At 60.0% G+C, this 26,196-nt stretch overlaps 2 protein-coding genes across 3 annotated transcripts in view; one reads left to right on the top strand and one right to left on the bottom strand.

Annotated features, from left to right (window-relative positions):
- The window catches only part of PRKCZ (protein kinase C zeta), a 97,995-nt gene extending 79,425 nt beyond the window's left edge, over positions 1–18,570 (top strand). For both annotated transcript variants that reach the window (XM_030881003.3, XM_060284128.2), the window contains 8 exons: positions 10,517–10,603; positions 12,059–12,194; positions 12,381–12,468; positions 13,417–13,536; positions 14,221–14,300; positions 14,688–14,777; positions 17,900–18,015; positions 18,169–18,570. In XM_030881003.3, coding sequence (XP_030736863.1) covers positions 10,517–10,603; positions 12,059–12,194; positions 12,381–12,468; positions 13,417–13,536; positions 14,221–14,300; positions 14,688–14,777; positions 17,900–18,015; positions 18,169–18,256 — 805 coding nt within the window. In that variant the 3' untranslated portion in view covers positions 18,257–18,570. The remainder of the gene's footprint in view (positions 1–10,516; positions 10,604–12,058; positions 12,195–12,380; positions 12,469–13,416; positions 13,537–14,220; positions 14,301–14,687; positions 14,778–17,899; positions 18,016–18,168) is intronic.
- Positions 18,571–19,375: 805 nt separating this feature from the next.
- FAAP20 (FA core complex associated protein 20) lies at positions 19,376–25,938 on the bottom strand. The gene is made up of 4 exons (XM_060284142.2): positions 25,862–25,938; positions 25,472–25,607; positions 25,104–25,390; positions 19,376–21,494 (listed from the first exon to the last, which is right to left on the bottom strand). The coding sequence occupies exons 1-4, from the start codon at positions 25,921–25,923 to the stop codon at positions 21,422–21,424; spliced, it is 558 nt and encodes a 185-aa protein (XP_060140125.1). The 5' UTR covers positions 25,924–25,938; the 3' UTR covers positions 19,376–21,421.
- Positions 25,939–26,196: the final 258 nt, after the last annotated feature.

Genomic DNA, 26,196 nt, shown 5'->3' with positions numbered 1-26,196 from the left:
GCCCAGCGTACAGCAAGCCTCTCTGCGCGACGGTCTCGCTCCTGCTCCGCCCACTCTCTGCTCGGGGCTTCGCTGTGGTCAGAGCAGTGACTCACCCCCCGACGCCCCCCGCACCCACCCCCACCTCTCTCGATCTTCAGTCCCCTGTTCCCACCGGAACTGGCGTTGCCACCTTCCCAGATCTCAGTGCTTCTGCCTCCTGAGTGGGTCTCAGACCCTCCCTTTCCCCCTGAGCCCCAGCTGCAGCCTCCTCGGGGCGTCCGGTCCCTGGGGCACCAGGCTGTCAGTTCCCCCACGTTGGAACTGAGCCATGTTTCGAGAACATAGATCTGAAGTATCCATCACCTGCTTCAGAGCCCCCCGACCACTTTCCCAATTGCTTCTGGGAGACGGTCCAGGCCCCTAGGCGTGTGGACGAGGCCCCTGCAACCAGGCTGCCCCTGGGTCCCTCTGTCCATCTTTGCCGCCCTGCCTGCCGGGCCTCTTCCCCCGCCCGGGGCTCCGGGAGGGCCCAGCATAGTGTCCGGTGCGTGTTCCTCACCTCTCTTTGGCTGTGACCAGTCTCTTGGGATTATGGGGCCCGCCCGAGGGTGTCCCCCCAACCCCACGCTTCCTAAACGTATTGTGAAACGAGTCTTGCTGTGTTTTTCAGTTAACGTCACTGTATGAACTTGTAGGGCGTGGGTGTACAAGGGTCAGGTGTCTCAGCCTCGCTTCCAGCCCTGTTACAGGAGCACAGCGCTTTCTGTACTCACGTCCCGGAAATCCGCCGGCTCACGTGTTCCCAGGTGCGTTAAGGTCAGAATTGGAAACAAAAACCATCCCGGAGGTGTTTCTGTGTGAGCCCCACGATGCAGGTGCGCACGGTAGCGCCTTTCCAAACTGACGTGAGAAGCTGTGTACGGCCTTCGCACTCACAGCCGGGAGGCATCCCCGGAGCCATTAGCATCCGCGTCTAGTTCCTTTGCCTCCCACTTCTATGGAATCCGTCAGTGACGTCTAGAAGCACCTGAGACCTGGTTAGTCCGGATAGGTGTCTTTCCGGGCTGTTTCCACGCGCCTGCTTTGACGCCGGTTTATGATATACGCCTGTCCCCCACCACCCACGGTGTGAGCTCCCTGAGAGCAGGGCCGGGTGGGGTGTTTCGTGCTCCCAGCAGTTGGTTCATACCTGGCACCTCACAGGCAGTTGTGGTGTTGAAGGATAATTTTCTTAAGGTACAGTCGTGTCCTTGGTACAGATATAAAGTGAGCGTGTGTCAGCATTTATGTGACTCACTGATTAATGAGGGACTCGTCAGAGGTTACAGCCCGCTCACAGGAGAATTCAAGTTCCCGCACACGTCGGGTGACGGGGACCCTGGGACTGGCCGATGCCTGGTGCCGAGCCGGCCGGGAGGCTGGGAGGGGCCCCACCAGGCAGACTTCCTTTGCGAGTCTGTGGATGGCACTGTTGGTGTAGAACGCACCCGGTTGGAAAGTGGCTCAGAGACGGAGGGAGAGCCCGGAAGCCGTGCCCTGGGAGGGAGGTGGCAGCAGAGCCTGGCTCCTCCGGAGACCCCGTCCTCATTTCGGTCTTTCAAAGCCTTTTGTGGTTCTCCTGACAGTGGTACCAGCAGAGGCTTGGAGCCGACAGCTGGGCTTCGCTTGCCAGCCCCCCTTACTGTTCGGGCGACCTCGCACAGGGCACCCTCTCTGGGCCCCGTCTCAGCCCTGGGACAGGGAATGGCAGGGATGCCCACCTCAGGGGCTGTGGCTGTGGGTCCGTCAGTGGAACGTTTACAGCCAGGAAGGTCCCGCTCCCGGGGAACCGTGAATGATGTAAGCTTCGGCTGAAAGGGCCTCTCTTCTTGGGGCTGCTGGGCCTTGGAACAAACAGACGGAACCTCGTGTCTGAGCCCGCGAGGACATAGGAGCCAGCAGCTGCCCCGCCCCACGTTGGGCGGCTCTCGGCACCGCGCCCACTGCTGCTGGTGAATGAGGAGCGAGGCCACTGGAGTCGGGAACTGGGAGGTGGGTGGGCAGGGTGGCAGCGGGGACGTGGCTGGGATGGGCGTGCGGGCCACCTCGACTCTTCCCGTGGGCTCCTCGCCGAGCTGCCGCCCCGAGGGCCTGCCGTGGTGCCGGGAGCCGGCGGAGCCCTTGCAGCGCCACTGAACACAGCGGACACCCGCTCCACTCCGGAGCTGCGCCCGCGGGCCGCCACCAGCAAAACTCTGGTAAATAAGACACAGTTTCTCACGAGCAGTTATCGGAAGGGGGTCTCCGGATGGGAAGAAAACAAGCATTTCTTTTTTCTCCCCAAATCCAGTAGTGCCATCCGGCTCTGCCATGTTCCATGTTCACTCATGGACGTGGAGCCCCGAGCATTACAGTCACTAATGTCGCTACGTGTATACACAGGGTACAGAGCACCACGCGTGTACAAACATATGCAGATGGTACAGTGGGGTTTTATTTTTATTTTTAATTTTTTTATAAATGTATTTATTTATGTATGTATTTATTTATTATTTTTGGCCGCGTTGGGTCTTCGTTGCTGCGCACGGGCTTTCTCTAGTTGTGGCGAGCGGGGGCTGCTCTTCGTTGCGGTGCGCGGGCTTCTCATTGCGGTGGCTTCTCTTGTTGCGGAGCACGGGCTCTAGGCGCACGGGCTTCAGTAGCTGTGGCGCGTGGGCTCAGTAGTTGTGGCTCGCGGGCTCTAGAGCACAGGCTCAGTAGCTGTGGCGCACGGGCTTAGTTGCTCTGCGGCGTGTGGGATCTTCCCAGACCTGGGCTTGAACCCATGACCCCTGCGTTGGCAGGTGGATTCCTAACCACTGCGCCACCAGGGAAGTCCCACAGTGGGGTTTTAGTGTAAAATAAACATCTGTGTTACGGAAAAACCATTGTTCGTATCCACACAGCCCATCTTTTCTACACAACAGCCAAAATTAACTCCGAAATGGCCAAAACAGGGGAAACGGCTTCAGTTTACGCTATTGTGGGGAAAATGGGTGATCGAGAGATGGTGGCTGGAAATCTATGTCTCCCTCCCCCAGCCCCCCACGTTAGATTGTAGTTTGGGGACCTTTCTCTCGCTTCTGCGTGATCTCAGATCCCAGATGAGCAAGCCACCAGCAAAGTGTTTGCAGTCAACTTGCTGTTCCAACGTAAAGCCTTTTAACCGTTGGCCGATTGGTTGTCTATGCTCACGTGCGGCCGCGGGCGCTTCTCACCCTTTAAAGAACACAGCGGCTGTGCCTTGTTTGCGGTGCCCGCCTAGACGCCAAGCTCGGTTCTTCCTGGTTCCCGGTGGCTTCGAGATGTGAAACGCCTTGCGTGTTGGCCTTTGTAAATCGCACCTGAGGACTCACCTGCAGCTCTGGAGAGACCTCAGCCTGGACGGGGTCCCAGGGCCCCATATAGGGGGGCCGCAACGCACACGTGTACCCTGGGAACGCCGCCAAGGCGGGGCGGGGTGGGGGCAGAACCCACGAGGGACGGTCGGACGGGTGTGTCCCAGGGGAGGCGGCTGTGCCGGGGAAGGATGAGGAAAGGCTTGACGGTGGGACGGCTTCCGAAAGCACCACGGTCCTCAGCGGGGGACGCAGGACCTGCTGGGCGAGGAGGCCTGAGGGAGGCCTAGAGGGGGACGAGGATGGTGAGTTCGCCCAATGCCAGGGAGAGCGTGGCAGGGCTGACGAACGCTTGGCGCTGCTGGGGCGGCAGGCGGGGTCTGACGTGGAGAGCTGGGGGCGCGGGGCGAGCACGTGTCCAGTGGGCGGTGTGGACGTGGGGCTGGGAAGCGGGAGCCGAGGGGGAGCCGGGGCCACGGGTGTTGTCGCCACGGTGAGGAGCCGGCGGGCCTGCGGTGAGCAGACCCCGGGCCCAGTCTGACCTCCGCCCGCTCCTGATGGAGGGTCAGGGAGATCCGGTTCCCGGGGGCCCTGGTGGTGGTCACGGGACACCTGTGACATCTGCGTGAGGATGCGCCCACGGGGCCGTGCACGCGGCAGGAGTCATCCGCGACCTTGAGGGGCAGGTGCTCCCTCCTTGGGAACGTGAGTCACTGTACTTTCCAAAGGCAGTACTTGTGTTCCAGTCATAGTTTAAACCCGGAATAGAAAGCGCGGCGCTGAGTGACAGTGGGCGTGGGTGGAGCCACGTCAGCCTCTGTTCTCCACCTGGATCCCCTGCATCCCCTAAAACGGTCCGGACACAGCCCTGACCCCTCAGGCTACCAAGCAGGGCCCCTCGGGCTAGACTGCCCGGCACGAGGGCGCGCGTGGGGAGAAGTGAGTCGAGACTCCCTGGAACACTCAGGAGGTTTCAGGACTTCGCTGTATTTTTCCATCGTTTCCATCTCTCTGGAAACACTGTGGTAGCTGTTGTGGATCACGCCACAGCCCCGGACAGTGAGGGACCCTTGGGGCATGGCCTCCGTCCGCCTAGCGCAGGGGCCTGAGTCCTCCTGCCGCTGTGCCCACACACGGCCTTCACTGAGTGTGATTCCTTCTTTCTTCCTAATCTGGTGGCGACTGGCTGCTTTCAGACCAGGGCAAGTGGGTGGTGGGGACATGTTATTACCACGTGCTTGGGGACGGGCGTGCACGGGCGTGGGACGTGCTCTCCGTGAGTGGGCGTCCTCGGACCATCCCGTTAGGATGCGGTGACTCCGGTGCCCCACGCAGCCACTGCCTGACTGAGATGACGTCCTGTCCAGCTGCACGCCTCCCCTGGACAGGGCCTCGCTAGAGCCGGGCGTGGGGGCTCCTTTGGTCGAAGTAACTGTCAGGACCAGGCCTGAAATTGCGCTTTTGCCAACTATTAAACGACATCAGAAACCACGTAGAAGAGTAGCTCCTTTTTTCAAAAAAACTTGACGCCATTTCAAAACGCAGGAGAGTGGAGGAGGAAGGAGCTTTGTGCGCACTGCCTGGCCTTGTCACCGGCACGTTCTGCTGCTTGTTTTCCCTTCTGCTGTTTATTTCTCCATGTGGACTTTGGAGTCAACCTGTCCAGCTCCGGAAAGGAAGACGGGGCATCCTTAGGGTGCAGGCGCTTCCTGCTCAGTCACGTGGTTTCCCTTTTCATCTGCTCTTTCGGGAGAGCTTAGTTTTTCTTCGTGCAGAGTTTTCAGTTCCTCGCTTCATCTTGTCCTGAGTGTTTCTCTCTTCTGTTTCCGCTGTAAGGGAGCCTTTTCTTCCATTAGAGCAACAAGCAACGTAACGCGGTTTCTGCACGTTGATTTCGGGCCCTTTGCCTCATGATTCTCTTTCTGCGGTAAATTTCAGGTGGTTTTCTTGGATTTCCGGCTGTGCAGTGATAACATCTGCAGACGATGCTGTTACCCCCTCCTTCCCGATTCGTGCCCCTCTAATGACATCAGCTGGTACCTACCACATTTGGGGACTGGTGGTGGTGGACAAACCTGTCCCCTTCCTGACCCCAAGGGGACGCGTCTGGTGTTGGCACTGAGGGCCCAGCGCCAGCTGCCGTGGGCCAGCGGGGTGTCAGGAATGCAGAACCAGACCGCGCTGGCATTCCAGTCAAATGTGTTGACGTTTGCTACACCAAGGGGCCCAGGGGCACTGGGGGAGGCAGGGAGCAGCAGGGACCAGCGTCCCCACCTGTGGCCATCGCCCTGAGTTCCGGGTCCACAGGGGCCCCGTCTGACAAGGCTGGAGGCTAAGGAGGTGCTGCCCCTGTCTGGCTTTTGGGAACAGGCTCACCCCCCTGCGGACTCCTGGACCCCATCATCCCATCTCCCCCAGAGCCTCAGAAACGCAGCTCAGAGACTCCCAGTGGGGAGGTTACAGACACGCCAGTAACCGGCGTGGAGTTACAGTTTGTCTGAAGGAAGTTTACACCTCTTTTTATTTTATTGTCAAGAAAGAATATGGAATTTTTCCGAAGGTCTTCTCACCGTTTATGGGGGTGATTGTTATGACTTTTACTCCTCGGGGCCTCCTAAAATGATGAATTGTATCATTAGGACCTATTTCCCAGGGTTGAACTCTCCTTGAATTCCTGGGGAAACGCATGCCTGGTCTTAGTGTACAGTTTTGTTAATGTCCTTTTGAATTCAGTTTTCTGATCTTATTTAGGAGTTTTTCATTGATGTTTTCTGATCCATCTATAGTTCCCCTTATACAGTCTTTATTAGATTTCTGCATTTTCCTTATTTTTTTACTCTCTGGAACATTCTAAATCTCATTGCAATGATCTCTTGGCAGGATTCCCTGAATCTGCTGGGGCCTGTGGTGTTTCAGAGGGCAGCTTCCCTCTCTCCACCACCCAACTGCGTTTGCTGTAATTGTTATGTCTTTTAGGTGTGCCACCCTCCCGCCGGTCCTTCTGTAGCTGCTTCGCGGTTTTGGTCTCTCCTGCTTTGCTCGATTCCATCATGAGGCACAACTCCCGAGTCTGGGAAGGGCTGGAGTTCACGTTCCGTGCGTCCTTCACGTGTGACAGCACAGGCGCTTGAGCCAGGCTTAGCCAGGTCCCCTTGCCCTCAAACGCAGACGGGTGCTTGGTGGTGTGTCCGTCCAGCACGCGCCGTCCACAGGGAGATGGAGACAAGCTGTTCGTCCCCCCGCTCCGAGAGGAGGTTTTTCTGGGCCTGGAGTTGCCAGCTTCCCTGCTCTGTAGGCAGCTGCCCCGGAGCCGTGGGCTGTATCTGGTTTGCATGCTCACCGCGATCGCTGTGAGCATCCTTCTGACTCAGGGTTTTGGTTCGGACCGTGTCTGTCCTGGGGCTTGCCTTGCGTTTCTGATTTTCATCCGGGAATGAGGGTGGTCTCTCCCGAGATGCTCCCTTTGGCCCTCAGCCTCCTTTCCTGTCTGTCGTTCATTGTCGGGAGCCCAGGTGCTTGTCTGCTTCCTCTTTTCCTTTCTTCGGTCCCTGAGCTCCACTGGGGGGCAGCCACCCCTGTGATGGGGGGTCGGTAACTGGCGGTGGGGCTCCAGGCTTGCGTTCTGGATTCATCCAGATCGGCCGCTACCAGATCTTATTAGACAGTAACTGTGTGATGCTGGGAAAGCTGTTTCACCTCCACTGCCTCGGTGTCCCCGTCTGTAAAGTAGGGAAACTCCTAGAACCTACCGCACGGTTCTCAGGTTAAGTTTTATACACAGATGTGCTTGGAACAGTGCCTGACGTTTTGTGAGGGCTGTAAAGTCTGCTGTTCTTGTTATTTTTGACACCAGCGGGGTCGACACTTTTTTTCAAAAGACCAGATAGTAAGTATTTTCACCTTTGAGGGCCACATGGTCTCTGTGGCAGCTACTCACTGGGGTTCAGACAGACAAAGACAGTGTTCCGATAAAGCTTTATTGACAGACATGGGTGGGGGGCCAGATGCAGCCAGCTGCTGGTGTCCATGTGGCATTACCTCTTGATCTCAGCACACTGTCCCATGCCATCGGTGTCCCCTCTGAGCGAGGTATGGGGCTGGTGGCTTTTTTAATATATATATAAATTTGTTTGTTTATTTTTGGCTGCATTGGGTCTTCGTTGCTGCACGCGGGCTTTCTCTAGTTGCGGCAAGTGGGGGCTACTCTTCATTGCAGTGCGCGGGCTTCTCATTGCAGTGGCTTCTCTTTTTGCGGAGCACGGGCTCTAGGTGCACGGGCTTCAGTAGTTGTGGCACACAGGCTCAGTAGTTGTGGCACGTGGGCTCAGTAGTTGTGGTGCACGTGGCATGTGGGATCTTACCGGACCAGGGCTCGAACCCATGTCCCCTGAATTGGCAGGCGGATTCTTAACCACTGCACCACCAGGGAAGCCTGGGGCTGGTGTTTTATCCCATGGGGGCTGTGGGGAGGTAGGGGCCTGGCCTGACTCATCCCCGAGCTGAGGAGAGCATCTCCCATGCAGGTGGGGCCACGGTCCCCTCTTCCCCTGCCCCCGGCACCCTCAGCCATCGGACAGGCCCCACATCCCAGGTTTTCCTCGGGTGATGGGCGTCAGGCAGGTAGGGCCGGCCTCTGGCCTCTGCTCCTGCCCTGGTCCCAGCCTGTGAGTTGACCGTGGTGTTTACCCCCCTTGCTGTCTCCAGCTCTTGATGAATCCTGTTTTGCGAGGTTTTACTATATTTTGCACATCTTGTGAAGTACCGAGGAAACGTAAGCTGCTGTCTTGGCCCCAGGGGTGGCTTCTTTCCCATCCTGGCATCACACACGTGCCAACTCTGCCTGCGCCATGGCAGAGCCCCGGGCGTGAAGCCCAGAGACGGCCTTCGGCTGCGCTTGGCCATGGACATCGGGGCGTTTTGTCATAGCAGCCAGCTTGTCTGAGTCACACAAAGCCTTGTCATCAGAGTGAATCAGCCCCTGGCGGCTCTGGTGGGGTTCTGCGCTAAAGAAATGCTGGAAGTGGTACACCTGAAACTAACACAACATTGTAAATCCAGTGTACTCCTGTAGAAACCAGAGAGGAAACAGAAAAAGGGCAGTGTTGGAAGTAGTATTAAGATTTGTTTGTAGAACGAAAAAACTCTTCAGATACACAGTTGCTTTAAGAAAAAAACCCATCCTGCTCTGTTCTTGCAGCTGATCAGTTTCACAAATGAAATAAATTCCTTGATCGGCAAGTTACCTGAGACCCGGGGCCCCAGGTGACAGCCACAGACCAGCTGAACGTGTCCCCGCGTCCACGCGTAGAGATGCGGCTCCTCTTGAAACTGCCTTGACGGTCTTTCCCCTGGATACAGAAGGGAAACTACCATTGCCGCTTCTTCTCTGGGTTCTTAAATGTCCCCTTAAATCTCTTCTGCTGCCTAAGCCGTCCTGCTGGTGTCTGTCTCCAGAACTGGTGTATTTCTTTCTGTCCCTGTGTGGGCGGCCACATCCGTTTCCTGGGGAGCACCCACGTTGGGGTGAACACACCTCCTGGGGCTGCATGATTCCGGGTCCTGGTGGCAAATACCGCCCTGTGCTTTGATGTCACAGAGTTGTTAGTAAATGTTTTTTTTAAAAACCGTTCGGTCTTAGGCCTCTCCCCAGGGGTCGAGGACCTGCATAGCACTTCCCTCAGGGTAGCTGCCAGGATCAGACGTGCACACACGTTGGAATAGTGCCCGACGGTCAGCGGGGGCTGTACAGCTGTCGTTTGTCCTTGCTGTTTGTAGCTGGTCGGCAAGCTTTTTCCGTCTCTCACCTCTGTTGTAGTGTGAAAGCGGCCACAGGCAAGATGTGCGTGAGCACGATCTGTCTGCAAAGCGGGTGGACCCGCGTCAGGGCCAGGGTTCCTGGACCCTTTCCGGGAGCATCCTTTGGAGGCGGGGGAGCCGCTTTGCCCCCACAGAGGAGCTGGGTTTTCTCCAGGATGACAGGGAAGGCTCTGGCTGCCCACCCAGTGTTCAGGCTTTTGTCTCCATTTCTGCTATTTATGTATTTAGGAGTTGTTTCTAGTCTAAACATGTAACCAGAGAGTTGGAAGGCGATTTGCAGCTTGTTCACTTGCCCCGTGTTAAAGGACGTCATCACTGAATCAGGGATGCAGACAGGCTGGGGGGCTGGCGGGTTTGCTCCCCTCCGTCTGTGCTCCCAACTCCCCAGAAGCGCCCCAGAGGAGCCGTTGACCTAAAAATCCGCGAGCTGCCCTCAGCAGGGTATTTCTGGAAAATCGTGTGGGAATTTAATTTTGAAAATGGAACCTTATTAAATGTGAGAAGGATCTTATCAGAAAAGCAACCACATGGTAAATGGTAAATTTGGAGACTTGAAGGGCCCTGCCTGCATCCGGAGGACGGATCTGTCAATCCCAGGGATCCTCCCGCCGGCAGCCCTGACCCCGCTGCCCCCAACACCCCTCCTGGAGGGCAGCCGGCATCGCTCCGGGTGGCCAGGTCAGCAAGCCTGACCCTCCCCCTTGGGACCTGCTGTTCAGGGAGGGTCCCACCCACTCCTTCCCCTCCTGGCTGCCCAGCCCACTGGCAATCTTGCGGCCTCTGCCTCAGGCCCTCCTGGCCAGCGCACCTGTGCTCTCACCTGGGCACCTCCTCCCCCTTCCGCCTGCCCGTCCGCCCTTCCTGGGGTGCATCCAGACGGCGGCCAGAGGGTCCTTCGCATCACCTGGTTTGTGCATCTGCCCTCTGGCTTCCCCTTGGCCTACAGGGTGGTCCCTCAGCTCTCCGCCCTCCCCCGTGGCCCCTCCCGTCCCCCCACCACCCGGGCTTCTGCTCCCTGGGGAGGCCTTCTGCGGCCACCCAGACACATAGTGCCCTCCCTGCCCCAGTGGGCCTCCGGCCACCAGCCCTGCCTTATTTTTACCTTTTTTAACCAAAGGCAGGCCTGGCACCCCTGGGAGAACAAATAACTGTGTTGGACGCAGCGAGTGGCGAGTTTCTCTCCTGAGTTTTACTGCATTGGGGTCAGAGCTGAGCGGCTCCCCTCTGACCCCAGAGCGGGGCGGGCAGCCCCGGTCACCGCCTTCCCTGGGCCTCTCAGGAGGGTGACCGGCCAGAGAGGGGGACCCCTGGGGGTCCCGGCCGCGCCTGTGACCCTGGCCTCCCCGCCGCGTGTCCCACAGGTTGTTCCTGGTCATCGAGTACGTCAACGGGGGCGACCTCATGTTTCACATGCAGAGGCAGAGGAAGCTGCCCGAGGAGCACGCCAGGTGGGTGCAGCCGGGGGCCGGGGGGAGCCTGGGGGGTCGGGAGGAGGGAAGTGGATTTGGGGAAGGGGCACAGGGGGTCACTGCCCCCCGCCAGGGGCCAGGCCAGAGCCGGGAGGGTCCTGGGAGTGGCCGACCCCCCGGAGCGCTGCGTGTGCGGTGGCGCCGTGCTTCCCCCTGTTTCTGAAACGGGGTGAACGTCCCGACCATCAGCTTAGCCGCCTGGACGGCAGGGCCGCTCCCCGCCGTCTGCACGGATGCACAGCAGGGGCTCTCCTGGAAGAGGAAGACCATCTCCATTTCTTTCTAAATGACTCTCAGGGACACTGGCCCCATCACCGCCGCACAGCCTTGGCCTCACGGGCGGGAGGGGCGTTTATTTCCACCCCGTACGTAGCTCTTTCCTGTTTTCCGTATTTTTCTCTTTTCCTCATTTCCTCACTGGAAAATAATTCCACGCGGCATCATGAGTCACCGTAGATCCTTTTTGGGGGGAGGCGGGTAGTCATTGGAGAAGAGCGAGCCCCACACGCTCATGTCCTCCTTTCCTAATTGTGGTAAAATACACATAAGATAAAATTACTGTCTCGTTGCATTTATTTATAAGTTCGCAGCTCAGTGGCGTTAAGCACATTCATGGTGTTTACAACCATCACCACCGTCATCTCCAGAACTTTCTCATCTTCCCAAACCGACGCTCTGGCCCCATGAGACACTCACTCCCCACCCCTCCCCCAGCCCCGGCCGCCACCCTCCTACTTTCTGTCTCTATGAATCGCCTCCAGGGACCTCGTAGAAGCGGGATCACGTAGGATGTGGCCTTCCGTGCCTGGCTTATTTCACTCAGCATCGTGGCCTCAAGGTCCACGCACGCCGGAGCAGGTGTCAGAATCTCCTCCCTTTTTAGGGCTGAATATTACTGCATTGTGTCAATGGACCACATTTTGTTTATCCATCATCTGACAATGGACACTTGTGTTGCTTCTGTGTTTTAGCCACAGTGAATAGCGCTGCTGTGAACATGGGGGTACAAATAACCATTCGAGTCCCTGTTTTCAGTTCTTTTGGATGTATACGCAGAAGCAGTATTGCTGGGTCACATGGTAATTCTATTTTTAATTTTTTTGAGGAGGTTCCGTACTGTTTTCCACGGCAGCTGCACCATTTTACATCCCCACCAGCAGTGCACAAGGCTTCCAGTTTCTGCACATCCTCACCAGCACTTGTTCTTTTCTGTCTGGGGGGTTTGGAGAGTGGCTGTCCTGGTGGGCGCGAGGTGACGTCTCATGGTGGGTTTGGTGTGCGTCTCCCTGACCACGAGGACGCTGCGTGCCTTGTCCTGTCCTGTCGGCCCACGTGCTCTTCAGCGGAGGATACGGGGCGTCTGTGCGCTTGGGCCCCCGTCCCGGTTCCTGGTTGGCTTCTCTCTGCTGATGACGGGTGTCACCCCCTCCCCAGGTTCTACGCTGCTGAGATTTGTATCGCGCTCAACTTCCTACACGAGAGAGGGATCATCTATCGGGACCTGAAGCTGGACAACGTCCTCCTCGACGCTGACGGTCACATCAAGCTGACGGACTACGGCATGTGCAAGGTGGGCTCCCGGCCCGCTGCCCCCGCCTGCCTCTGGGGGGTCCCGGGCAACCCAGTGCCCGCTCCGTCTCGTCCTGGCTGCCGGGCTCCGGCCGCCCCCACGTCACCGGTCCTCTGTTGGTTCTCTCGCCGGCGGGGGTGTGTCTGGCGGGCCCCTCCCTCCTGGTAACTGGCTTTATCCCTACAGGAAGGCCTGGGCCCCGGTGACACGACGAGCACTTTCTGCGGGACCCCGAACTACATCGCCCCGGAAATCCTGCGGGGAGAGGAGTACGGTGAGCGTGGGCGGGGCGCTAGGGCGCTGGGCGCAGCGGAGGCGGGGGAGCGCGCCCCAAGCCCTGGGAGTTTCCTCTCCCTGGGGACTTGGCCACGGAGCAGAGAGAGAGGGAGGTGGGCCTGCCTGGGGCCAACCCTGCCGGGGCTCCCCACCAGGGGCTCTGGGGCCGTGGCCCAGCAGCCGGGGCTTCCTAACCAAATTGCACTAAAACGCACACCTTACCTCGTCCCAGGCCCAAGCCACTAACTGGCCTCAGTCCCCAGCTGTTGTCCTGTGTGTCCACCTGAGTGTCCCCTGGCGAGGTCACTGGACAGGATCCCTCTGGTCAAGGAGCCCGAAGGGCTGAGGCGGGTGTCCCGAGTCAGTGGGCGCCGCCCTCTGGAGGGGGTTCCCAGAGCCGCTAGAGCCACGCACAGCCCCCATGGACACTGGAGCTTGTCACCCCTTCCTTGGGTTCTGCTGTTTTCACATCCCAGACAGACCATCGAATATTTCCACACATTTTCCTTGCTGTTAACAGTCGGGGGGCGGGTAGGCAGGGTGGGCAGTTCTCGCACCCTCAGATACCTGGGCACCCAGGAGGCTGATAGGGTTGGAGTCACTTAGTAGCCAGGGAAGGACAGACGGCAGCTGTGGACCAGAGCAGGGAGTCTAGAACCTGGCCCGGGATGGGGACCCCGTGTGTGATGGAGGTGGACAGCTGCAGACCCTGGGAGCAGCTGGCCGTCCGTGGACTGCCTCGATGTGGAGACAGCTCTGCAGCTAGTAAGGGGGAGCCGAGCGTCCCGGGGACAGTGGACAGAGGGGAGGCCAGGCTGCCTGGGAGACGCTGGGGACATGCATCCTCAGCTGTGGTTCAGGAAACGCAAACTGTCATGACTGTCGCCCCGTGACGGGACAGCACAACTGGAGAGGCCCGGCCTGACAGGCCTGCACTCTCTCCCAGGGTTCAGTGTGGACTGGTGGGCGCTGGGCGTCCTGATGTTCGAGATGATGGCTGGCCGCTCCCCCTTCGACATCATCACCGACAACCCCGACATGAACACCGAGGACTACCTTTTCCAAGGTGCGCGGGCCGTGCGTCCAGCTGACTCCACACCCTGCGGGTTTTCCCCTTTCAGAGGTGCAGGTCCCCAGGCTGGTCCCCGCGGCTGCCACAGACTAGGTGGGGCCACCCGTCCACGACCGGCTCTCAGGGAGCAAAGCCCGGGCCGTGGGTGTGGGAACGGCCGTGGCTAGGGGGACACGGCACTCTCACGCCCACGGGAAAGAGAATCTGTCCCGATTTAGCCCAAACTCCCTTCCGCCCATGCCAGGTGTGCACATGAGTCCCGGGCAGCGGCTGTGCTGAGCCACAGTGCTGCCCCCTTCCAGCCACGGCTCCTTGCAATCTGGGCCCCGGGCCAGAACCGACAGCCCCGGCATGCTGGGGCTCAGGGCGAGGCTGTCCCCACGGTGGCCTCTGGCACCCGTGGACGTGGGGACGCAGGGCCAGCTGAGCCACCGTTGGTTCGTATGTGATCGTGAGCACGTGTGACCATGGGCACTAGGGCCCTTTGCGGCCTCGAGACCCTGCTGGGGTGTAGGACGGGGCCCGGGGCACCACGAGTGCCCCGAACCGCCTGCTCAGGAGGGTTCCCAGCGCCCTGCAGGCCGCCGGCTCCCTGGCTGCTGGGCAGAGCTGACATGGCGGGCGGGGCCAGGCACGGAGAGGGGGCTGGCTCTCACCTCCCGGTCCGGGTCGTTGCAGTCATCCTGGAGAAGCCCATCCGGATCCCCCGGTTCCTCTCGGTCAAGGCCTCCCACGTGTTGAAAGGATTTTTAAACAAGGTACGCTTGTGGCCCCCGTGGCAGCCGAGCCAGCCGTGGCTGCGGCCCTTCCTCTGTTACTGGGGCCACGGCTCCACCAGCTGGTTGGCATTTTTAGTGTCGGGCGTGGGTGTGGCTCTCTGCGTCCTTCCTTGGTCCTACGGATGCTTGTTCACGCTTGACAAAATGTAACGACGAGGAACGATGCCAAAGAGGAACTTCCCGGAGGAGCTTAACCTGCCGGCAGGAAGCGTTTCCAATGAAGGGAACGTCTGGCCTTCGCCTGGGTGCTGGGCCGGCGGGGGGGGGGGGTCCCGGGGAGGGCAGGCCCGTTCCCCTGCTGGGCACGGGAATCAGGGGCCGCCTTGCTCTGTGCTGACTTGTCCTCATTTGAACTCTGACCCCCAGGACCCTAAGGAGAGGCTCGGCTGCCGGCCGCAGACTGGATTTTCCGACATCAAGTCTCACGCTTTCTTCCGTAGTATAGACTGGGACCTGGTAAAGCAGCGCGGAATCTGATACCGCCCCCCGCCCCGTGCGGTGGGCGGCCCTCGAGGGGGGTGCGATGGGTGGAGATGGGCGGGGAGCCATCTGGAAACTCCTGAAGAACAAGGAGGGGGCCTGGCGAGCCCCTGGGGGCGGGGGCTGCTTCTTGAAGGTCCTGGGAACAGCCTTGCCTGGGCGCCCATGCCATGCTGGGGGGTCCCGTGGCGGGGTGCCCGGTCTGTGACCGCTGCCATCCGCCTGAGTTGATTCAGCTCCCGGATGTTTCCGCTTGGCTGGCTAGCTAGTTCCAATAGGACATCCCGGTGCACCGTGGCCCCTCCCCCCTGCAGTGGACCTTGACCCACCCAGGCCTCAGGGACTCAACCTCCAGGGCCTGGACCTTCTCCCACCCCCACTGCAGCCACCTGGGTCTGAGCCACCCTCATCCGGGCTGGTCCCCGGCTTCGCGCGTGGCCCCTAGCAGCAACGGCCTCCTCTGCTGGGCCTTCGTGATCCCCTCGACGCCCAACATACCAGGTCCGCTCCTGTCTTTGCACAGCTGTGCCCCTCCCCGACCTCCACCGCTCCCTCACCTCTTTCAGGCCATCTCCTCAGAACCGGAGCCGCCACCCCTCACCCCCGTCCTCTGCCAGCCTCCTCTTTCCCATAACACCGCAGGGCTAAGTGGTGGGATGCACAGGACATCACTCGGGTGGCACCGTTCTCGTCCACTGTTTGTTTTTGTTTTTTTTATTTGGTTGCGATGGGTCTTAGTTGTGGGGGTAGGCTCCTTAGTTGTGGCTTGCCAGATCCTTAGTTGCAGCTCGTGGGGTCCTTAGTTGTGGCATGCGAACTCTTAGTTGCGGCATGAGTGTGGGATCTAGTTCTCTGACCAGAGATCAAACCTGGGCCCCCTGCACTGGGAGGGCGGAGTTTTATCAACAGCACCAGCAGGGAAGTCCCTCGTGCACTGCTTTTGACTGAGGGAAGAGGAGGTGACATTGTGTATGGGATACTCCGGGGGGCTTTGCCACGGACTGAGGCAGCCTTGGCCCCCAGAGCAGGGGCAGGGGTGGGGCTGGGCTCAGAGGACCCCAGGCCAGCACCCAGCTGTGCTTGCCTCGTAGTCTTTCTGACTCTTGCTGTTTAAATGTTTCTAAAGCAGCCTGAGACCTGAGGGAGGGAAAATCGTGTAAGAAATGCCCCCTTTTTTCACTTTTCACCAGAATGTATTTCATACATACAGAAGAATACGGAAACTTGCACATGAGAGGAAGTCAGGGAAGAAGGGAAGGCCTTGTGTCCCCGTAACAGTGCCCAGGGCGTGGCCCAACCCTACCAGCTGCCGGGGCCTTGTGACTGCAGTGTGTGCACGGGTGTGCAGACACACGCACGCACACGAACACTGGTGACCCCGCTCTGCCTGCGGGTCGGCCCGTTCCCTCTGCTCCTGCATCCCCTGGGTGACAGACACAGGCGTTCCTCTGCCGGGGCTCTGGCAGGTGCGCTGGCCTCAGCCCTGACACCTGGGCATTACTGGGAAGGATTCGTCTGTTTCTGTGGCATCCTCATTTCATGCACCAACTTCGCCAGCAGAACCTGCGTTCATCCTTCCCAAGTCCCCAGACTTATGGAACATGTTTCAGCATTCCAGGCCCAGTTTGTTTCTCTTGCTATAACTGGAGTTCCTGATGGCTCTGGGTCCCACAGTGCAAAGAGCCGGTGTGAGCTGAGCTGGGCTGGGGGCTTATTTTTGACTCAGCTGTCGCTCGCTCCCCACACGGGGCCTTGGGACAGTTCCACATCTTGGACGGGGTCCCACGGAGGCCCCACCCAGGTGGAGGTTTCCAGGCTCAGCACTCACGCAGACCCTCCAAGGGAAGGGGGCAGCCCGTCCCGAAAGGCTTGGGGCATCCTCTTCCTGAGTCAAGCTGCTCTGGGCCTTGAGAGCTGAGGGCTCCGGGCTGCAGGGCTGGCTGCTGGCTCACACGTGGCTGGTGTGGGTGGGCGCAGACCCCGCGGGGCAGGACCTTACCTCTCACTTACGACTCGATCTGTGTTCTTAGGAGTGCGCCTGGCCCAGCACAGGTGCGCAGCGCACACCTGGGTGGGTTATGTCACCGAGTGTGTGAACGTGGGGGCCGCTCCATCCTCGCCGTCCTCCGTCCTCACTGTGAGCGGTGTGGCGCTGAGTTGCTCTGCCCCAGAGCGCGACTCACCCTCTCTAGGCATGAGCACGTCTCATCCTCCTAAATGTCGAGTAGGAAGCAGAGTCTGGGTCCTGAGACGCCCCATTTCCCACCTGACAAGCGTTTTACTGCCTTGCATCCCATTGGGATTAGAAATACATAGAGGGCTTCCCTGGTGGCACAGTGGTTAAGAATCCGCCTGCCAATCCAGGGGACACAGGTTCGAGCCCTGGTCCAGGAAGATCCCACAAGCCGCGGAGCAACTAAGCCCGTGCGCCAACAGCTACTGAGCCTGAGCTCTAGAGCCCGTGAGCCATGACCACTGAGCCCACGTGCCACAACTACTGAAGCCCGTGCTCCGCAGCAAGAGAAGCCACCGCAATGAGAAGCGCGCGCACTGCAACGAGGAGTAGCCCCCGCCCGCCACAACTAGAGAAAGCCCTTGCAAGGCAATGAAGACCCAATGCAGCCAAAAATAAATTTACATATAAAAAGAAAACCATAGAAATGGCCACTTAAGGCTTTTCTGGGAGAAGGGGTTCCAGTGTGGGCATCCCTGCCAGGTCCCAGCTCCTTTATGACCTGGGTTCCCAGATTAAGAAAGGAAGAAACTTCCCCAAACTAGCCTCCTTTGGTTTAAGTGGTGGGGCTGCCGAGGGGGGCGCAAACCCCAGATGGCGTGGGATCCCGCGTGGGTGGCCGGACCTTGCGCTCCATCCCAGGTACATCCCGCACGGCCTGCGCTGCCAGCATTTTTCAGCTCAAGTAGGGTTTTTATGACTGGAAAATCTTCCTGCTGGACTTTAAGAGAAAAACAATCGGTCTTTAAACATGAGGCATATTTAAAGGCGGTCTCTTCTGTTCGATTCCGTGGTTTATGTTTGTGCAAACTCCAAGCGGGCGCCGAGCCGGCGTGCATGGGTCTGACCGCGTGTCTTCTTGCAGCTGGGGAAGAAGCAGGCCCTGCCGCCCTTCCAGCCGCAGATAACGGACGACTACGGCCTGGACAACTTCGACACGCAGTTCACCAGCGAGCCGGTGCAGCTGACCCCGGACGACGAGTAAGACCTGCCGGACGGGCGGGGCGTCCTGAGCGGCGGGGGCGTGGCCGTGGGCGGGTCTCGCGTGGGGGCCGGGGGCGGGGGCGGGGCATCCCGAGCTGCGGGCCGGGGTCTCGCGCGGCCCGTCGAGCCTGCCCTGTCCGGTACCCACAGGGACGTCCTCAAGAGGATCGACCAGTCGGAGTTTGAAGGGTTTGAATACACCCACCCGCTGCTCCTGTCCGCCGAGGAGTCCGCGTGAGGCGCCGCGTTCTCGTCGTGGACGCGGGCAGCCGGTGCGGGCCTGTCCCCGACCACCGCGCATGCATGCATGCCGGGCTGGGTGCTGGCGGCCCGGGCAGAACAGCCCCTCCATGCGGCCCGCGGCCGCCTGCACCAGAGGAACTTGCTTCTTGGGCCTGCGCCGCGGAGGCCGCGGTGCCCGTGTCCGAGGGAGGAAGTGTCCCCGACTTCGAAGGTGCACACTTTCCACAGAAACAGAACTGACCTGCTCCGCCGGGAGAGTTTGCCTGTAACGTCCTGAGGAATAAAGTGTCCCGATGATGTTGAAGCTTCCCTCTGATGCCTTTTTTTCGCGGGTGGCACCCGCCCAGCGTCGCAGGCACAGCCCCACCCGGAGGAGGCGCGGGCCGGGGACGGGAGTGTAAGTGCCTGCGGGGACCCACTGCAATGGAGCATTTTTACGAATTCGGAACATTTTCTAAATCCTGGTAAGTTCCTGTTGTTAATATTTAACAAGTATTTTCATACCGAGCACGTCAGTAGCCCCTGTGGTCTGACGCCCAGGTCCCCCCTTCACCAGGTGGGCACCGCTGGTCCCGACCCAGGCATTAGACTGACCAGGAAAATTGGATCATAGAGGTTCTAAAACACGGCTCACCAAAGCACCCGTAGACCAAAAAACAAAAAAAATCTGAAAACTAAATCCGCACAAAATATATTTCTGGAAACACTAAGCAGTGCCTATGTGACGTCTTGTGTTACGTATCAGATTTTGGGAAAATATTTTTATCAGAAATAATGATGCTCAGAATTAGAAATTTTAAAAGATACATGTATGATGGGTCCTAAGCCTTAAAGTGAAACAGTAAATCTGGAATACCCTCACACACGCATCTCTGGGCACGGCTCACCCCCACTTCCCATAATCTGCAAAGGGGGCGCGTGTCACTCAGCCACCCTCGTAAGTGAAAAGCCAAACCCGAGGTTTTCTAGAACGAGGTAGATCGTGGGTTTGCAAGTCCCTGACATGTCAGGTGTGGCTCAGGGACAGGCAGAGTGTTGGGGGGGGGGGCAGGGGCCTTGCCCGCCCTCGGGGACAGCAGTCCCCGGATGTCCCACATCGCCACACACCCCTAGGCCTTGCTTCTCTCCATGTGTCTGCGGCCTCGGGCGGATCACGGTAATTAAAGGATAACAGAGAAGCTGCGGCCTCACCGTGACCCTCCGCAGACACGCCAGCCTCCCCAGGCCCCTGACCCCGGTGGCAGAGCAGTGTCCATGGAACGTGTAGGCTTGTCCCAACCAGCACCCCAGTTGTGACCAGGACCCACCTCCAGAGACGGAAATGAGGGACCACGGACCAGAGTCAGAGCTGCCTGGGCCTGAGGGGCGTGGCAGCCCCGCGGTGACGTCGTCCTGGAGCCACGCGTGAGGGCTGCGAGGTCGCCTGGGCGGGGGAGACCCCGCTTGCCCAGGACAGGGTCACGGACGGCCTCAGGAGCCCCCTTCCTCCCAACAGGGGTCGCGTGCTGCATCGGGTATGGTGACATCTTTGCTCAGACAGCACAGGGGCCACGGATCTGTTCAAACCTAAGGCATTTGTATCAAGGTTGCGGTGCTGCCAAACAGCTTCCCGGTCACCAGTGCGGTCGCTCGTGTACAAGACATGTGCGTGACCTGTGCTCCTGGGGAGGGGAGATTTTGTGCACAGTCACTTGTTTTTATAAATTGAAGGTGAAGGGTGTGCTGAGGCGGGGTTTGGAAACAAATCATTAACATTTTCCAGCGGCTCCAGTCACGATACGGTGTCCTTTTGATACGGTTCTTGGAAACTGGGGCCGTCAGAACTGTAAAGAGGTAACCGCGTCCCTGTGGTTTGTACAGTGAATGGCGGCGCACGTGGCCATGGCTTTCCTCCTGCAGAGGGGGTGCCCACCGAGGCCACACCCGCTCGTGTCTTGCACATTATTAAAGACGTTAATGACAGTGCGTGCTGTTGTCGTTTTCATTAGAAGTAGGCGTCGCCAGGAGCAAAGGCTCCTGAAGCCACTTTTGAAAAACAGATTTTATTTTTCAGAGCAGTTTTAGGTTCGCAGCAAGAGTGAGGGTACGGTACAGAGTTCGCACGCGCCCCCCCGCCCCGCTGCCGCCTCCGTCTCCCAGCATCCCCGTAGAGGGTGCATTTGCTACCAGGGAAGAACCTGCTCTGCTGCGTCACCTGGGAGCAGTACATTCTGTGGGTTTGGACCCAGGCTTGATACACGTATTGCGTAACCACCCTTGTAGTTCAGAGTGTTTTCCTGCCCTAAAACTCCCCTGTGCTCTGCCTGTCTCTGCCCTCTCCCCGCCAGCCCCTGGGGACCACTGGTCTTTTCACCGTCTCCATGGCTTTCGCCCGTCCCAGAAGGTCCTAGAGTTGGAACCACACGTGTAGCCTTTTCACATCGGCGTCTTTCACCGAGAAACGTGCACTGACGCTTCCTCTGTGTCTTTTCATGGCTCGTCTGAAGCCCTTTTTGAAAGGAAAATACCAACTTCTGGGGGTTAGCCTTAGGCTTCCACATCCTACCCCCTCCCTCCCACCGGTGCTGCAGCCGCTGTGGCTGTGCTGGAGACGAGGCTCTTCCAGAACCTGTGGGCCAACAGCGCCGGAAGGAAAACTACCCGCACCCGCTCCCTGGCCCTGCTTCCCGTGGGCACTGAGAGCACGAACGAGACACAGCTCACACAAGATGCCGGCAGGCGGGCCTGTCCCTCCCCGTGAATTCCCGACTTGAGGGGAGCTGCTCCGAACCCCTGCGGGTGGTGACAGGCACCAGTGACAGTGTCTTCCTTGCGGGCAGTAACCTACAGCTGCAGAAGGAGCAGGTTCACCCGGGGGTTAAAACACGGTCGTGAAATGGGAGCCAGTCGGAGGTGAGCAAAGCGTCCGTTCTGCCAACCTGGGTACAAATACCGAACGGCTGGTGACACTGTCTGTCACCTGCCTGGGCTGCTCTGTCCACTTCAGTCACCACGCTGCTCAGCATCACCCCAAAAGGAAAAAGGACCCGATGTTTTGGCCTCAACACAGACGCGGGACGTGAACGCCTCACGCTGACGCGCTCTAATACACAGCTTTGGGGGACGCAGAGCGGAGGGGCGGTGGCCCAGCCGGTGGAGGGGGAGCCGTGGGCCGGGCTGCTCACCACACCACGTCGTCCGTGCTCTCCGCCAGGCACTGGGCCAGGTGGCTCTCAATGTCCAGCTGGGTCAGCCTGCGAGGAGAGGAGAGGGTCACGGGCAGGGAGGGCGCCCGGCCAGAGCACGCGACACCCGCTTCACGCCCTTCCTGGGTGCTCACCACGCACCAAGGAGTAGCTGGAGAGAAACCGGGGACGGTGCCCTCGGCTGGTAGAACCAAGGAGGCGGCCCCCCAACCAGAAAGGGCCTTTCCAAACCCTGCTCCTGGGTCCAAGGTCCCCAGGGCGCCCAGAAGGCTTGTTGGATGCCCGTTCCCAGGCTCACCTGGCACCTGCGTCTGAGACTGAGGGGAACCCTGTGTCAGAAAGTCCCAAGTAAAGGGCGTGGGCAAGACACGGGGCCCCCCAGGTGGAGGGCGGGGTCCCCACCCCCCATGGCGGGGGCTCTGTCTCATCAGTCAGACAAGCCCACCAGGTGTGTCCGCACCAACAAATGCCCATGCGTCCCTTCCCTCCTTCCCTCCGAAGTTTTCCTTCGAAAACTACCCGCTTGGCAACCAGAAAAGAAAAGGCGTGAGCGCTGGTGACTAGGAGGGCGGTCACTACGAAGGTGGGCGTGCGCCTCAGACCTGAGAATGTGTCTTCTTCACTCAGGGACTCGGCCCCTCTGGGGAAGAGGACTTCGTGGGGCTCCACGGCCCACGGATCAGCCCCTCGGCATTGGGTGGGGGAGGGGAGAGTGGGCGCCGGTCACAGCGGGCGCCTCCCATCCCTGACCTCGTCTGATGCCATCAAGGAGGAGAGGCCGGGAATGACCGTCCCCCATGTGCTGGTGGCCCGTGTACGGTCAGCTTGCAGCCACGGTGCCCAGAGGGCGGCAGAGCCAGGCGTTCAGCAGACCAAGCTGGTCACCTGGCCAGAGCAGACAGGCCCTTCCCTGCACCACTACGTCCCGGCGCCCAGCCTGAAATGACCTCCTTTCACCGCGTGGCTCGGTGAGCCCGAGGGCCACGGCCTCTCCCCTGATGCACGCCCACGGCGGCCTCTGCTGCTCGCGGGAGCCCCTGCCAGTCTGGGTGGCCTTCTGCTCCCTCCTGGGGATTTGAGGCCCCCGGTCAGTGCCTCCTCGAGTCCCTAGAGGCCCCTCAGCCCGTCCTGGGAAGCAGCTCCTCCACGTGCCTTCTCCGAGGCCACCAGAAGACCCTAAGATCTGGACCGGGTCACCTCGTCTGGGGGCTGCCCGGCACTGTCCCTCGGTGGGGACACAGTCTGGGATTCCCTCACACACCCCAACAGGAGCCTCGTGGCGGGTCCACTTTGCACACTGAGCTTCTGCCTCTGTCTCCCACTCGTGCCCGGTGCGTGGACGGGAGGCCCAGCACAGGAAGGGGCTCTGCTCCGACCCTCCAGGGGCCTCGGAGCGCGTGAGACCCCACGGGCTGGCCTGGGTCTCATCACGCGGACACGGTGCCCATCTGGTTTCCCGTCCTCACGTCAGGTGGCGGGTGAGAGCCAATCTCCGGAACCAGCCCCGAGCTCACGGACCCCGAGGGGCTTTCACACACACGTGGTACATGACGGCCCTCAGGTCAGAGAAGAATCTCAGAGAACAAACGGTTCTGAGTGACCCGGAAAGCGCGAGGCTCCAAGAAAGACAAGCACCGTCTCACTGCCCGTGGCGCCCAGGCCGCCCGCACCTCCCGCGGCCCAGCAGCCCATCCCTCTGCTCCGAGGGGCGGCAGGGCTTCCATCTCTGCCCCAAAACAGTCCCCAGAATCACTGAAAGCAAGTGTGGGACAGTCCCATTTCTGTCTCCTAATGGCCTGACCTGTCCCCTTGCCCCAGGGGTGGAGGGGCGCGGGGGGGGGGGGCTTTCCACTGTCACCCTGCAGGCTCGGGGTGTGGCCCGGCAAGGGCCCGCTCTCTCCTTCTTAATCAGAGGGAAGAACGTGCTAGAAGCATTCCAGACACGCGGAGGCCTGGACCCAACCGCACTGACACCTACTCTGCAATCCCGAGGCATTCTGCCCAGCCTCAGTCTAACTGCTTAAAGAGCTCAGACTAGAACTTTCTTTCTAACATATCTGGGAGTCCTTTTTTAGACTGTGTAGAAAAACAAGTAATCCAAGAACAAAAGCCACCCCTAGACCGGGACGGAGGGGCTGGGCCGCACGTCTGCTGCCAAGAAGACGTTCTTTCAACGGGAACGAATCAAGAGGACTTCGTATTTTAAAAAGCGTTCATGGCTTCATCAGGACTCGTAGGCAGGGTTGGGGGGACGACTTCCCTGGTGGCGCAGTGGTTAAGAATCCTCTTTCCAATGCTGGGGACACGGGTTCGAGCCCTGGTCGGGGAACTACGATCCCACATGCTGCAGGGCAACTAAGCCCGCGCGCCGCAACAAAAAATCCCATGTGCTGCAACTAAGACCCGATGCACCAAAAATAAACAAATGTTTAAAAAAAAAAAAAAAACTGGTGAGAGAGCTGGTGTTTGCAGCCCACAACTGTCCTGAAGCATCAGTACAGGCAAGAGACACGTTCGGTGAGACACTGGGTCTGGGAAAAATTTTCCAGCGCTACGAGGAGCACGGGCATCTCAGCGCGGCTGCCACACCCACTGCACCCCCCCCCGCCCCCGCCATGCCAGACCTGTGCCGGCTGGGGGGCCTCGCCCACAGGCCCCCCGGGGACAGCCACCTCCTCACCCCTCGCCCTCACTCTCCCCACCCCAAGCCGTCCAGGCCCCCAAAAGCTTGGCTCCAGTGAAGTGTCGCCACTGGAGGAGCCTGGATGTTTGACTGCAGACCTGTGCAGTTTTGTGCCACACATTTTGATCACTGGTTTGATGACTTTTGTCTGTCATCAGCTGCTAGTTCTATAAGCCACTCCCTTCACCCCCCAGGGCTGGTTTTACTTCTGGAAAACCAAAGACAAGGCACGTAACTGAACCCACTCTCCAGGCCACGGGACACGCAGAGCACGTCCAGCTACCGAAACCGGCCGTCCACCCCCTTCATCCGACCAAACTCCTTCCCGCCGTCCTGACCCCCATGACCCCCCACACACACCTGTGTCCTCGGCTTTGTGACATGTGGCCCACAAGCTGGGCAGTTGGGACTTCTTAGCAAAGTCCAATTCCACCACCCTTACTTTTAAAAAGGTATAAAAGTATACATTAGACTTTTAAAAAGAGATAAGTATCTCTAGACACAGAAATTAAATCTTGTTTTTAAAACTGACAATCCACCCACGGGGGAAGGTGTCCGAGAGGCTGTAACAGAAAACTGCTCAGTGACCCACAGCCTGGACTGGCTCTGGAGGCAGTCCACCCGGGAATGCCAGTCACTTCCCGGTTCCCGGATGTCAGGGTGGACCCGGTTGGAGCCAGAGCCTCCCTGCCCTCATGCTGCAGAGTCTCAGAGGCCCTGTCCAGGAGGCTGCAGCCTGTCAGCAGGGCCCCAGGCCGGTGGACCAGGAAGTAGACCCCCAGACCTGCACCCCTGTGCCCTCTGGCTCATCAGCACCGTCTCTGTGCTTTGCCCACTTTTTCTGCGTGAAATATCACTTTAGAATGCCAAAGTCGCGCTCAGTTACCCTAGCTTTCTGAAACTGCCTGTGGTTTCCAGAGAAAGAGCCACCGGGTGGCAGCAGAGGGGAGGGAAGGCCCAGGGGGGCCACTCACCTGGGGGCGAAGACGGCCTGGCACATGGGGCAGCTCTGCAGTGTCGGCAACCCCTCTACGGACGGCTGCTCCTCAGCGCTGGAGGTCCCGCGGGGCTCGGGCGCGGGGTGTCGTTGGGGGGACCAGGCGGAGGACCCCGTGCGCCCCAGGGCCTCGCGGAGCACCCGGTCGCAGTCGCTTGGGTCCCCGCCTCGCCGCGGGGCCGGCGGGAAGGGCGTCCAGGAGAAGGTCTCGGTTCCCACGATGAAGCTTTCCGGGGGCGCGCGCTCAGGGCTGCGCCTGGGCTCCTACAAGACGGGGTCGTCGGACCGCGCCCGCCCCGCCCCAGCCCGAGACCCGGGGCCACGCGGGGACCACTGCACACGCACCTGGCCGGGGAACGCGGGCAGCGGCGGCGGCTCGCCGTCCACGTTCAGCTCCGCACATGCGGCGCGCAGCAGCTCAGCCCACGGCCGCGCACACTCGCCGCCGTCCGGAGGGGAACCGGGGGGCTTGCTCGGGGACCTGGGGCGACGGGGCGGTGAGAACTCAGCCGGCGGGGAGGGCACAGGAGAAAGGACTCAGCGGGGGGGACAGGTGTGCAGCTCGGCGTGGGGAGGTGAGAATTCCGCGGGTGGGGGTCGGGTGGGAAGAGCTGGGGGGGCGGGGCAGGTCCGAGGCGGGCTCGGGGAAGCACGTGGGGACGTGACACCCGGCCACTGCTCGGCCGGGGACACTAGCCTCCCCATTCTCCCTGCTGCCCCCAGCCCCGGCCTCACCGGACCCCCGAGGGTGGTCTCCGGCGGCTCAGTCTCAGTCTCGACCTCTTCGCCGCCTCCATCCGCCCGGAGCCAGCGCGTCCGGCGGAAATGAGCGGCCCGCGCGCCGGACCCCGCCCCCAGCACAGACCCCGCCCCCGGCACAGACCCCGCCCCGGGCACTCCCGGCTCGCCAGGGCGGAACCCAACCCAGGACCCCCTAGTCAATCCCCGCACGGCCAGACGTGAGCTGTGGACCCCAACTCCCACCCCCACGTGGGCGCTTGACCCGACCCTGGGGACCCCACGACCTGCTCCGCAGGCCATGAGGTGACCTCCCTTTTGTGGCACTATCG

Source organism: Globicephala melas, chromosome 1, assembly GCF_963455315.2.
Source record: "Globicephala melas chromosome 1, mGloMel1.2, whole genome shotgun sequence".
NCBI classification, from domain to species: domain Eukaryota; kingdom Metazoa; phylum Chordata; class Mammalia; order Artiodactyla; family Delphinidae; genus Globicephala; species Globicephala melas.
Note: the sequence above shows the minus strand (reverse complement) of the source record. Positions and strands in the feature narration are given on the sequence as shown.

Excerpts from the sequence above, each read along its gene's own strand:
- FAAP20 (XM_060284142.2), bottom strand. The coding sequence starts at position 25,923 with ATGGAGGCGGCGAAGAGGTCGAGACTGAGACTGAGCCGCCGGAGACCA. Across the intron at positions 25,608-25,861 it reads AGACCACCCTCGGGGGTCCG|GTCCCCGAGCAAGCCCCCCG; the intron begins GTGAGGCCGGGG and ends CCGTCGCCCCAG. Across the intron at positions 25,391-25,471 it reads TGCCCGCGTTCCCCGGCCAG|GAGCCCAGGCGCAGCCCTGA; the intron begins GTGCGTGTGCAG and ends CCCGTCTTGTAG.